Below are 13,967 nucleotides of genomic sequence, written 5' to 3'. Positions count from 1 at the left end.
CACAAGAAAAACAATGTGGTTCACACATTCACCCTTATTATTGAGTCCCCCCCACACCCCACTGCAGTTACTGTCTATCAGTGTAGTAAGATGCTACACTGCCTTTCCCATGACCCCCCACACACTGTGTGCACTAATTATGATACCCCTCAATCCCCTTCTCCCTCTCCCCACCCGCCCTCCCTCACCCCTCCCTTTGGTAACCGCTAGTCCCTTCTTGGAGTCTGAATCTGCTGCTGTTTTGTTCTTTCCGTTTTGCTTCATTGTTATACTCCACAAATGAGGGAAATCATTTGGTATTTATTGTTCTCCTCCTGACTTATTTCACTGAGCATAATACCCTTTAGCTCCATCCATGGTGTTGCAAATGGTAGGATTTGTTTATTTCTTAAGTACTCCATTGTGTATATGTACCACATCTTCTTTATCCATTCATCTACTGATGGACACTTAGGTTGCTTCCATATCTTGGCTATTGTAAATAGTGCTGCAATAAACATAGGGGTGCATATGTCTTTTTGAATCTGAGAAGTTGTTTTCTTTGGGTAAATTCCTAGGAGTGGAATTCCTGGGTCAAATGGTTTTTTTTTAATTAATGTAGTATTGATATACACTCTTATGAAGGTTTCACATGAAAAAACAATGTGGTTATTACATTCACCCATATTATCATGTCCCCCCCATACTCCAATTGCAGTCACTGCCCATAAGTGTAGTAAGATACCACAGTCACTATTTGCCTTCTCTGTGCTAGTCTTCCCCATGATGCCCCCCACACCATGTGTGCCAATCATAATACCCCTCCATCCCCTTCTCCCTCCCTCCCTCCCCACCCACCCTCCCCCACCCCTCCCCTTTGGTAACCGCTAGTCCCTTCTTGGAGTCTGAATCTGCTGCTGTTTTGTTCTTTCAGTTTTGCTTCGTTGTTATATTCCACAAATGAGGAAATCATTTGGTACTCGTCTTTCTCCGCCTGGCTTATTTCACTGAGCACAATATCCTCCAGCTCCATCCATGTTGTTGCAAATGGTAGGATTTGTTTATGGCTGAATAGTATTCCATTGTGTGTATGTACCACATCTTTATCTATCCATCTACTGATGGACACTAGGGTTGCTTCCATGTCTTGGCTATTGTAAATAGTGCTGTGATAAACATAGGGGTGCACGTCTTTTTTTTTTTTAGTATCATTAATGTACAATTACATGAGGAACATTATGTTTACTAGACTCCCCCCATCACCAAGTCCCCCCCACAAACCCCATTAGTCACTGTCCATCAGCGTAGTAAGATGCTGTAGAATCACTACTTGTCTTCTCTGTGTTGCACAGCCCTTCCCATGCCCCCCTTGTCTTTTTGAATCTGAGAAATTATATTCTTTGGGTCAATTCCTAGGGTTGGAATTCCTGGGTCAAATGGTATTTCTATTTTTAGTTTTTTGAGGAACCTCCATATTGCTTTCCGCAACAGTTAAACTAGTTTACATTCCCACCAGCAGTGTAGGAGGGTCCCCTTTCTTCACACCCTCGCCAGCGTTTTTTGTTCCTATTCTTTTCCATGTTGGCCATCCTAACTGGTGTGAGGTGATATGGGATAACCATTTTTATAGATATTTTCATGCTAACAGAGACAGAGGAATTGGCTATTTACAGCACGGCCAGAGATCTGTATTCTCTGTTCAGGATTCCAAACTAGAATACTGGTGAAAAGTCCCTTCTCACGGTGCCTATTTCCCCATCTGTAAAATGAGATATTTGGTCTAGATGACCCCTAAAATCCTTCCAGTCCTACCACGAAATGATTAACGTCTCTTGCCTTTTTATCCTCTTCACTTCTACCCAAGTATCAGGACCACCTCTTCACTTTCAGTGCTTTTTTCAGTTCCTGATGGTATACCGCTCACACAGACACCTGGCAGTGTCTTGGTACATCATCAGTGCTCAACCTGTTGACTGAGTGTTGGTGATACGTCATGAGGAAGTCCCTCCCTCTGCCTCCACGGCAACCCTTCATGTGAGGTGTTTGGGGACCAGATGCAAATCTAGCCCTCATTCACTACCTCCTCACCTTCAGTTTCTGCTTTCTCTGGTCCATCTTACATTCTAAAGTGTGGGTGAGAGCAGGTCCTGGTGTCAGACCCTTCACCTTTGACTACAATTTATTAACTGTGTGACCTTTGATGTATTACTTTTGTATTTTCCTCTAAAAGTTTTATGGCTCATTTTATACATTTGTGAATTAATTTTCTTGCATGGTATGAAGTAGGGATCTAATTTTACATTTTTCTTCTTGGCTAGTCAATTGTTCCAACACTACTTACTGAAGAAGCCACCCTTTCCCCATTCAGGTGCATGTTGCCTGGCTTTTACCACATTCCGACATACACATAGGTCTGTTTCTTGCTCCCTTGTTGTATTTAATTTATTTCTCTTTCTACCTAGCTATTCCCATTTGCCACGTTGTTTTAGTTACTGTATCTTTACATTAAATCTTGGTACTTATGGAACACAGCTTTTCCCTTGGAATCCTGTGTTTTTCCTTGTAGTTTTTCGGTGCTTTACCCTAAGATTTTTAGTGTTGTTTGTCCAAGTCCTTTAAAAGTAGTTTGCAAAAAAAAAAAAAAAAGTACTTTGCTTCTCTATGCCTCCATTTCCTTTACTATACAGTGGTGATCACAGGTCCTGTGCATCACAGGACTGCAGACTAAATGTAAGGCAGTGAACACACTGCTTGACATTAAGGCCTGAATCACAAGGACCACTCAGTAGATAGTATCATCTTCCCCTGATGCAGTCACTGCTCTCTTTTAAAACATTTGTTGGCTTCCCAGTCATGTGGAGTAAAGTTCAAACAGCCTGCCAAGCCACCTGACCCCAGCTGACCTTTCCCATGGCACTTCCTGATTCTCCGTCCCACCTGCCCACTGTTGCTGTCATGTTCCAGCCCCAGCAAATTTGCTGTTACCCGGGCACAGCGCCCTGCGCGTGCACATGCTGCCCCCTTAGCAAGCATTCCTCAATCCCTCATGAATCCTCCTGTGATGGCTTCTCTGGGCATTAGTCAAGCTCTCAATGTCCCTCTTATTGCAGTTGATGCTTTGCATTGATTATTTGTGTCTGTTGTGACTTGTCTTATCTGGTGAACTCAACACAGTCCTTGGTATTTTCCAAACAGGTGCTCACTCAGTTACCATTTAATGATCACACACCAACTCGGCATCACATACGTCCTTCCCTTACTTTTAACATGCACAATCCTGAGGTAGACTTCTCTCCCACTGACTAGGTGGGAACAAGGATGGTAACCTGTTCAAGATCAGAGCTTGTCCACAGCTGAGCTGAGACCTTAACACTGCTCTAATTTCAATGTCCACACCTTCTACTGTAGCAGGCAGCCTTTTGACGGATGACCATTTTCTCCCTTACCCCATCCCACTTTCCTGCCCAAGCTCTCTCCATTGACCCTTCCACCCCACCCCCAATGGCATACCTCACCAGGTTGTCATCTCTCCCATTTCATGCCATCTGTCACTCAAGCAGGTGCCCCTGTGAGGACTGTTTGACCTAAATTTAGCACATTGCTGGTGTCAGGACATAGAATGTGGAGCCTCATGGCTGCATCCCCAGATGCTGAGGTATTAGCTGGGTGTCACAAAACCAAGATAAACCTTTCACAACACAAATGTGTCTGAAACTAGAAAGCAAACAAGTCTATGGTTTATAACACCAGGCTTTCTTGGGCATGATTATCAGATCTCTGGAGAGGATAGGAGCCAGCCTGGCTTAGGAATGAGCAGAGGAATTCTGCAACTCAAACTGTCTTGGATAGTGAGAATTGCCACCTAACTTAACAAAAGGTGTAGGAAGATCAATGCCTATGTGGCACACTGTCCCCAGTGCTGGTTCCAGCAATGTCGGCTCTGCACTGGTGTCCTTTGGGCCAACTTCCTCTCATCACCCATGCTCAGTTTTAGGGCATCTTTACATTTCTCTCACCCCAAGTTCTGCAGGCTGTCTGGGAGACTGGGCTGCTGCAAGATAATCCCAAAGTTTGTATTTGCCTGAGAATGAAAAACAATCACATGTAGTGGATTTGATAATAGGCTACCTGTAGTACGGCCCATCATGATCTGACATGGGCAAGTGGGGAGCTGCCAGAACCTCAGACCCCAATTGGAGGTGCCATCTGGTGGTTTCCTGAGTATAGTGTATCTCAGGCATCAGCGCTCATCAGTGCACAGCCTCATTATGCATGCCGAATCTGGCAGAAGAAAGAATCCTTTGATAGGGGAAGGGGTTATCGTTAAGATGGACAAGGAGGCCTGTAGAGTCAGGGGCAAAGGGACCCCTGACCAGCTGATAAGGAATTTGCCCTGTGGTGGAATGAAGTCATCAGGCTATTGCTATTCAGTAATCAACTTTCTGCCTATTTTTGGCTACCCCCAGAGCTAGCCAGTGTACTACCCAGGTAACTTGGTTTGACTTTTAGCATCACATGAACAAGCCAACTGTCACCTAGGCACATACATCTCAGCCTCTTATGAGTTAGGTTTGTTTCTCATTCTGGTAGTGACCCTCTGGGAGCATTCACTACATCAGGTTTCTTAGCTTACAGAACTTGGCCAGGGGTGTTGCCACCACAGTTCCAGGGGTGCCAGCCTGCCTCAGTGGATGGACATGTTTATCTGACTGTGATATGCTGTTTATTCTTGCTTCTGTATCTGTCTCTTCATCCCCAAGTCCACACCCTGAGTCCATATGGCCTCATGTGTATTACAAGCTTCCAGACTACTCTCCAACCTTTCCTGCTGCCTTGTTCTCACACATGGCTGATATTTCATGACTGCCAGGCTCAACAATGCTTCCATCTATGCGTCAAACTTCCTGGCCTGGTCTGGTGCTTATGGTCTTCCATAATTTGCCTTCAGAGTGTTTTTTTACTACAGCTCAAAATGCTCTTCATTTGTCCTTGGGCCTCGGGAACACAGCTTCTTCAATGTTCTCCCAGTGATGATGCCTTGCTGTCTTCCTCTGCCTGCAAATCTTACACTACATTTTTTCAAAACATTGTTCCAGCCCTTAACTCCACCACACCCACTCCTGCTCCTACGCAGGGAAGCAGCTTCTTGCTGTGCTCCTGTTATCCCGGATGTAGCTCACCTCTGTCTCCTTTAGGCTCCTAGCAAAGCCTGGCTGGTTGGGGGTGGGGGGCAGGCCCTCTTCTTAGCACTGGCCACCAGCAGTCGGCCTAGGGGCCTCCCTGGCAAAAGGAAACAAAACACTGATTCTCATTGCCTGCCATGGGCTTCTCCAATTCATTCCTTACTTTAATTCCCTGAACAGCAATTCTTCCATGGGGCCACTTTTGACCTCAAGGGCAACTCCCAAGAACCCAGCAGCAAGTAGGGGTAAAATAAAAAAAAGACTGATGTGAAGGACTCAAGGAAAACCTCTGGAAAGAACAGACTGGACAGTAAGCGGGTGTGTGTGAAATACTGGTTTTTATTGGTTGGCACAAGGTTACAACCTACAGTTCCAATGCCCTTCCCTCCCACACAGCTCAAACGGAAGGAAACTGATTAACACATAGAAAGGAAGAGCCCACTCACAGGTTTAAGCTTTTGTTTTTAAAAAAAGGAGTGGGACATAGGGGTGGTGGAATTTTAGGGATAGTACAGAGCTCTATCTAGACTAAGCGGGAGGCCTTTGTCTGTCCTCTGTTGCTGGCACCAGATGAGCAGACATTTTAGTAAAGAAGGGGAATGGTTACACATGGCTGGCCTGCTATCAAAGGGGAGAAAAGTGGGATTCACAGCTGCTGAGCACTTGTCTTGGACCCAAACCTGGGGCTGGACCCAGGTCCTCTTTCTTTTCAGTTCTCTTTTATAACCAGACTGTACCCATGGGAAAGAGAGGTGTTGTAGGAAGCCTAGAACACCCTCCTTGAGAAATGAAAACAGGAAAACTCAATTTCCTGCTGTCTTTTCTGGATCAAGTTCCACTCCCCTCAGCTCCAAAGAGCACTGCGATGGCCTTCCTTATGAGCACTGTGGAGACACTGGGGAAGAGGCCAGGACGGCAGGTGGCCCCAAGTGGGCAGGAAGGGAAAGCTGATTTTCCATGCAATACCAAGCAAGGTTGTTTTGGAAACAAAACAGCGAAAACAAGACCATGCGTCCATGGGTCAGAAACTCCTAAGTCCTGAAGCACATTTGGATGGGGCTAAGGGCGCTATTATTCTAAACCTGTTTTATAATGCAGCACCAGGCACCAAGAGGTTAAAGGACCATAACCAGCTTCTCCTCCCATACAAATGCTATTCCTTGGATTCCCCAGTTTTGCTGAGTTCATTCAAGGTTATGTCTGCCAACCTCTCCAAGGATGTGAGTGCTCAGCACATTGGTTTTTCCACTTTCTACCCTTCCTGCAAATACAAAGCACACTGCCTGAACAGCTATGTGCTCTCTGTAGAATGGTCACCAGGGGACTAGGTGACCAACGATGGGAACGCCAAGTTGTTTGCTTTTCTGGATGGGCCTGACAGAAGGGGATAACGACAGAGTTCTGGTGGGATCAGAACAGTCTAGTTTGAGCCTGTATGATCCTAAGGGGACTGATCCCTGAGAGTACAGGCCCCTGGCTCAATTCTGAAGACATACTAGATTTGGTGATTTAAGCCTTAGCTAAAACATATGAGCATTAGGGGGAAGGGACAAATACTTCTGTCTTTTGGGTAAAAACCCAATACATGTTGCCTACTTTGCCTTAACCCAAAGGTTCCCTGGAAATACCTGTTGAATTTGGAGACTGCATTTGGGGGATACATTCACAATAGGGGAGGAAGCCCATCTAGTTTATCTGTTTTACAACTGGAATAGTTTCAGGCATTTTAAACTTTCTGATGCTGATGGTCAAGGAAGTGCAAGAGATGATAGGAAACCCCTGTAATAAGCCTGTTTGGAGACCATACCCTGCAGCCGAGCAAACAGAGCTGGGTCCTCACTGCCTCCTCAGAGCTCATCCCTACCAAAGTCACTGGATAGGATGGGAAACAAGATCCTTGAAAAAAGGCTGGGCTGGCAAGAGCAGATAGGACGGTGCTACTAATGGGCTTCCACTTCCTCTCTGGTACCGCCGTGTAGACTAGAGAGACAACTCTAGGGGAAGGACAAGGAAAAACTGTTCTGTGTGGAAATCTTTTCCTTCTAAAAATGAAAAGGAACTTTTTTCTTCTAAGCAAGTGCAAGAGACTACTACATGGGCTGACTTCCTAACATCAAAACTGAAAATATTTCTTTGCCACATAGGAACTTGACTATATAGCTTTACTTTTACAACAGTTCCCAACATCCTCAAATGCTCCTGACTTCTTTAAGCACCTGACAAACTGGTGGCTATCTTTCTTAATAAATGCACTAACTGAAATTTTATTTATTCTATCCATCAACCTTTTGATTACATACCAGTTCACAAGTTTTCAGACCATGAAAAAATGAAGAGACCTGACATTTACAAAACTGCACCACAGACTATTTCTTTTACAATAGAGTGGACCAGTTGTTTTTATATACTCAGTGTTATACCACTGGGCCTTGGATTCACTCTGGCATCTGTGGCATGAGTAACACATCTATGTCCATCCACAGGTGAAAGTGAAAAGGTGAGGTTCTCAGAGACTAAACAAAATAACTGAAGCAAATAAGATTTTGGAGCAGAGAGTCCCTTTAGATTCTAAGCAAAAAATGTTCAGAGCCACATAGGAAGAGGTGAGAGGGCAAATTTGTGTCTGTGTTCTGTGGCTTAGGTGCCTCCCATTCCCTTCAGAACTCCTTCATGTTCTTGGAAGCAACACAATCCACATGCTTGCTGAGCAAAGGCCCTCTAAGACCTCCCTTCGCTTCAGGGAACTCTCCAAGAGCTGACTTCACATCTGCCCTCTGGGAGGCTAGATGTGGGCAGACCCACCCATTCTGGTTCCTTAGTAGCCAGCCTCTGTCTTCCCTGACATAAGTTGGATATGTTATGCTGCTGGAATCGAGTAATACTAGATGTCTTTGGGTCATTATTAGTGATACACTTTCTCTACAATAAACAGAGGTTAAAGAGGCTTGCATGGACCTGTTGATGCTTTAGATGAACAATTTCAGTTCAGCACAGAAGTGCTCAGAAAGGCTCATATCATTATTACTTCCTATAGGGATTTATAGGCAATCCTGATGGAAAAATGATTTCCTGAAGGTGAGCTGCTTCACCCACACTACAGCAAGGGGAGTGTAATTCTTAAGGCCCACTGTTGGGATTGAGGCATCTTGTTTTTTTCCTTAAAGAGTTCCAAAGACTAAAGATTTTGATCTAGATGCTTGATTGGGAACTCAAGCCCAGAAAAGCTATTTTATTATACTGTTGAGATGTTCTCTTACAGGTACACCCCAAGTTAATGTCCACAGATGGTAAGCAATTTAGTAAGTTAAGTATGGTTCCCTAACTCAATGAGGAACAGAATCTTCACATATGGACTGGCTGCAGTGGGAGGTGGAAGGATGGGTAGCATATCAGAATGGTGATGAACCTGGAAAATGAAAATGCTGCTGTTTTTGTATCTTTTAAAGCCTATCTCCAGGGTTTTAAATGCCTTTTTTTGGTGTTCTAGTGGCCCCCCTGTTCAGGGTTAAGAACTAGGAATATAAACCAAAGGAAACATAGAGTAATTAATTAAGCAACTGATTGCTGGAGGAACAGAAGCAATGACTCTCCACCTTCTAGATACTTATCTCGCTTTTTTGGCCAAAATCACTTTCTTCAGTGAGTAACCCCTGGTATGCTGAATTCTGAGTTAACATAGCCTCCCTTTGATTTCCTTCTGCCAGATGGACGTTCTCATTTTCTAAGACAAACTCAAGCTCTCCAAATCATCACGATAAACAATGCTCTAGGGGAGAGAGATGCCTTTTTTACTTAGAAAGCTTCATATCGCAGAGATTCACAAAATCATGTGACTACTAGCCTCAGCTCAAGCAGTGTGTCTGAATCAACAACAAAGGGAATTCTTTCTCTTTTTATTTATTAATTTTTAAGGGAACTAGGAAGGCACACTATCTGATTAATCTGAAGGTTGAGAGGTATCATTTTCTTAATGTCCTGATTAAGTTTCTCACATCACTAAAAGGTTTTCAGCTAACACAAAAATGTGGTCAAAATGTGAAGTTGCCCTTTTAGAGGTAGGAATAGAAGGCTGCTGGTCTCCAAAGAAGAGTCTACCTAAAATCTCCAGGTTCCCAAAACCTGTGGTGACCTTAAGTCAACTTGATGTATGGACAACAGTATCTTTTAAGGATTGCAGTCAAGGCTTCCAAATTTACAATCTGCATGAAAATTTCAAATGTCTCACTGTTTTAGGTGACATCTAAAGTGACACAGAAAAAATAGCTTTGGATGGTGGGGTATGTGTTGCAAGGCTTATTCCAGAGAGCAGAGGATGACTCTGGGATGCTTTCCCTCCTACTGAGATGAGTACTGTGATGGAGCAAGGCTGAGGCCACTAACATCAACAGCTGCCCAGCCTAGAAGTCCTTTACAGCCTTGGGAAAATAGTTCCATCCCATCAGGGTTCAGAAGAAATTACTGCCACCTCAACTGGACAATATGAATTGAAGAGCCTCACGTCTGACCTCTTTTAGAGTCTTTAAGAATATGAACTAGGAAGGCCTTATTTGCATTATTTAAACACCACTAAATCATCTCCTCTCCCCAGAGCTGCTTGAGTTAACTGTCCCACATGTCTCCAATTTCTTATAAACGTGGATTATTTCTGAAATGCAGATAGGACCAGGATGGAAGCTATATTATCAACTATAGCTAACTCTCATTTCTCTTAAAGCAAAAGTTCATTCCACTGTGGAGATTTCTCTGGGTATTTCTTCTAATTCTAAATCTACTCTTAACTAGGACAGGTTTAGAGAACACTCCAAAAATATTAAAAACCACATGGTTGTGGCAAAAATCACATTGTGGTTATTAAATCCTTTTTGTGAACTAACAAAATGTGGCTCAGGTTAAGCTGTTTTCAACAAGATCCGGTGGGGAGACTGACAAAAGCATTTAGTACAGCACCAGACAGGAACAACAAATATATAAAGTGCAACATGTGAAAAGCACACCTGGATCCAACAGAAGACTCATTACTCCTCTGGTTACAAAGGTTTAGAAAGCGCCGCCCAGGAGTCTGGCAGTGGAGAGGAGAAAGGGGAAGCACGAGGAAGAACTGTTCTGTGTGGAAATCTTTTTCTTCTAAAAACAAAAAGGAAGTTTTTTCTTCTAAGCAAGTCTAAGAGACTACATGGGCTGACTTCCTAACATCAAAACTGAAAATATTTTTTTGCCACAAAGGAACTTTATGTAGCAACACACTTACAAAACTGCTGCAAGACACTCCCAGAGGGCAGTGACCCACCCTGCTCCCCAGAGGCTGTAAGAAGCAAGGCCTCAAGTGCCTCACTGTTCCACAGCACCACGAAGGGCAATGCAGAGGGCGGAAATCCTGCAGTGAAGCCACCTTCTAGGCTTGCCTCGGCCTCAGAGGGGGTGACACTCCCATATTCTTTGATCCCTCCAGATGGCCTCAGCTCAGCCTCAGCAGTGAGGGAGCCCTCCACGCAGGGCAGATGAGGCAGCAGATACTTGTAAAAACCAAACACAGCCAGTTCACTTACTTTTCCATCCTATCTTTACTAGGAGAAAAATCAAGATTCCTCTTTCATGGGCTGCACTATTCTGGAAGGCTACACACACAAAAAATTTAACAGCTGACGCCTGGTAGCCCTTGTCTCTTACTTTGTCTTATACACACACAGAAACACATACACAGTCCTGTTCAAAAAAGACAGCATGACCTCACTTGGTGTTTTCCCAAAGGCTGCAATTTATAAAACCAAAAACAAATTTTAATTAAAAAAATCCATTGCTATCTTTCTCTATCCTGAGTATGGTGGACTGTGGTGGACACTCCAGTAATAACTGAAATCTAGGATGTTCAAATACATTGTAAGAAAGAGATTTTTTATGTGCCCTGAACACAGGAACATCCTTCTGTCAAGCCTGAAAAAGGTAAGTACTTGGCAGAATTAATGGCAATCCATGTCAATGAAATGCTCAGCAAGGTGGATAATTTTTGCACTTTTCTTTGTTTTTCCTTTCTTTCCTTGGGGATATAAAAGTTACTGCCACCATGGATCTAAGTAATCTGTCACAAAAGGGCTGTGACTGCATGTCAATGACGACAGCCACGGTGTTTACAGTGCCAGGAAGGGGAAACACCAATCCCTGCTCATCAGGATCCCAGCCCAATAGAAAAACAGCGCCAGTTTCAGTAATTCTGGTGTTGGACAAAGCCTCCTTTTGTCAGTTAAGAGAGCATCAGCAGAATCTCTCCAGGTAACTGCATTAATAGGATCCATTCATGTAACTGAAAAATACTTCTTGGCACAGTTAACTTTCCTGACCCAAAGACGCCAACCACAATCCAAACTGGACTTTGTAGTGTACTGTTACACCAGCCCAGTAAAAACATCTTCAGATCATTAAAAAAATGCACAAATTACTATGAACACTGCAGTTCCCTTTTTCTGGAGCACTGTTTTCCTGCAAAGCACTTTCAATCCAGATCATAAAGGTAGAATTTACTTGGAAGAATGTGTTTTGGGGATTCTACTTATTAGTTGAATTTATTTTATTTTCCCGCTTATTTATCTGGACAGAACCTTGGAATGCTCTCAATCAGGCAATCAGCAGCAGTGTGTTTGTTTTAAGTAGGACATGTGAACAGTGACTTGGCACTTAGACCCAAATCCCATGGGACCCTTAATTGGGGACAGAATTCCCCTCCCCGAAGTAAGATGGTATCCTATGGAAACTGCCGGCACAGCTGGTTAGTTCTGTTTCAAGACTGGGAGAGATGAAAACCAAGAGCACACAGCAAAATTTAAAGTTCACCAACTGACGTCCCCCAAACATTAAACACCAAGTGACACAGGCCTACCAGATTTATACATTTCTTTGAGTGGGAGGGAAGAGCAAAAACTTTTCAAAGTTTGAGTATTTATTAGATTTTTTTAAATAAAGAGAACTACGTTGTAAATTTCACATCTTGGCTATGTTTTGACAGAGGAGATGCCACTAGGAGAACAGCAACAAGCTCCTGTCCCAAGCCAGGGATTGATCAGTGTCCCCCCTCCAAGGGCCCCTTGCTCCCCAATCTCAAGACCCTTCTGCTTACTTCCCAACTAAACAACACAATTGGCAAATGAAGCCAGCATAAAACCTGTATGAAAAATCAACAAGACAGTGAGCCAATGCATTATGTAGCTGTTTGAGTAAATGATTAAGCATTCTTCCATACCACTTCTGAGAAGATGGACCTTTTGTATCCCAGTGGGAGTGGGAGACAAACTTAATATTTCTGAGCATGCTCCATGGTGCAACTACATGTGCTGTAACATTACAAAGACAAGCAAACACCTGAATTTTCCTCCTGTGTACTTTTCAGGAACTTAACGTAGTTACCCAGGAAGAGGACAGGACTGTACAGCTGCAGATGCCACATACAGCTAGATGCTCCAGAGCACAGGATGATATCCAGTTCAGCTCGGTGTAAGGCATGTACACACAAGGAGAGAGATCGCTGTTGGCGGTAAGTAGCATTATGGAAAAATTCCAAACCAGCAGGACAGAAAGTGTTCGATGTTCCAGTTTTTCAGATAGTAATCCCAAGAATCCAGTTCAAATCCCTATTGTCAATAAGTAGGGAGGATTTCAATTTCTATCATTGTTTCTCCAGATCTGAGCTGAGGCCATTTGCTCCTGGCTTGGTAATAAAAAAGAAAATAGGTTTCTTCCTGTTTCTTTCTTGGCATGGGTGGAAACAGAGCTTTGAGAAGACAAGGCCATGAGTCCTGGGAGCACTATAATAAAAGTAGCTAAACTCTTCCCATACCCCACATAACTAGAGTCAATGACTGGGGAAAAGAGAGAGGACAGGAAAACTTACCTAGCCACTAGCATCAAAAACAAAAAGTAAATTAATTTCGAGGCTCTCCATTCCAGAAACACCCTGAATTTAAAAAACAAAACAAAACCTCAAAAAATTAAGCAGTTAAATTCTTCTTCTAAAACTCAGTCATTTACATATTATATGCCCAATATATAATGTGTAGATAAATGTAACGTACAGTGAAAGTGACCAACCTGGTGGACTGAACAGCACATTATAGGACAAATTCTTGAAAGGTTTCATCTCGTATTGGTATCTTTTAATAAAAAAAATTAAAAATCAAAGAAGAAAAAAGTGTCTGGCCAGGGCTGGGATGAGATAATCAGGAACACTTCAGCGGGAAGGCTGCCTCTTTTTAGAGAATTGTAAGGGTGTGAAAAGAGAGGGACAGATCATGCACAAAAGTACATACATATTACATACCCAACCCCCACCCCCTCAATAAAAAGAGAAGAAAAAGCCCCATCACTTAACACCAAACAGCAACATTATCAACAAACCCTTTCTCTGCTGCCCATCATGCCTTATTTCAAAGAGGCGGCCTGTGAGGAGAGGTGAAAAGAGCAAGGGTGAGAGGGAGGATCTGCACTTCAGTCTAGTTTCCCATTTCCATTTCTTTTACAGCAAATCTTCCGTCATCTGATGCCTGGCATCGAGCTCTGAGCTGAAACCGAGTATGTGGTAGCGGCGACCGGGGTGCCATTGTTGGCTGAGTAGCCTTGCCTCAACGTTTCAAAATATGACGCCTGCACGGGTTTGTGGTACTGTAGCACTTTTATGGCATCTTCTATTTTAAACCATTCCCTCTTCCTTCCTTATGGAGGCAGAGAGAAAAAGAAATTAGTACAACAGGGAAGCAATGGGAAGTTCTGACTTACAACTTCTGAGAAAATGTAGAAGGAAAAATGAAAGCATTGGTCATC

General features: G+C 43.4%; 1 protein-coding gene across 3 annotated transcripts in view; it reads right to left on the bottom strand.

Annotated features, from left to right (window-relative positions):
* Nucleotides 1-5,481: 5,481 nt before the first annotated feature.
* The window catches only part of NUDT3 (nudix hydrolase 3), a 131,918-nt gene continuing 123,432 nt past the window's right edge, over nucleotides 5,482-13,967 (bottom strand). For all 3 annotated transcript variants that reach the window (XM_036887052.2, XM_036887051.2, XM_036887053.2), the window contains one exon: nucleotides 5,482-13,858. In XM_036887052.2, the coding sequence (XP_036742947.2) occupies nucleotides 13,832-13,858 (27 nt within the window). In that variant the 3' untranslated portion in view covers nucleotides 5,482-13,831. The remainder of the gene's footprint in view (nucleotides 13,859-13,967) is intronic.

Source organism: Manis pentadactyla, chromosome 16 (assembly GCF_030020395.1).
Source record: "Manis pentadactyla isolate mManPen7 chromosome 16, mManPen7.hap1, whole genome shotgun sequence".
Classification (NCBI taxonomy): Eukaryota; Metazoa; Chordata; class Mammalia; order Pholidota; family Manidae; genus Manis; species Manis pentadactyla.
This window is presented reverse-complemented; position numbering and strand designations above follow the sequence as displayed.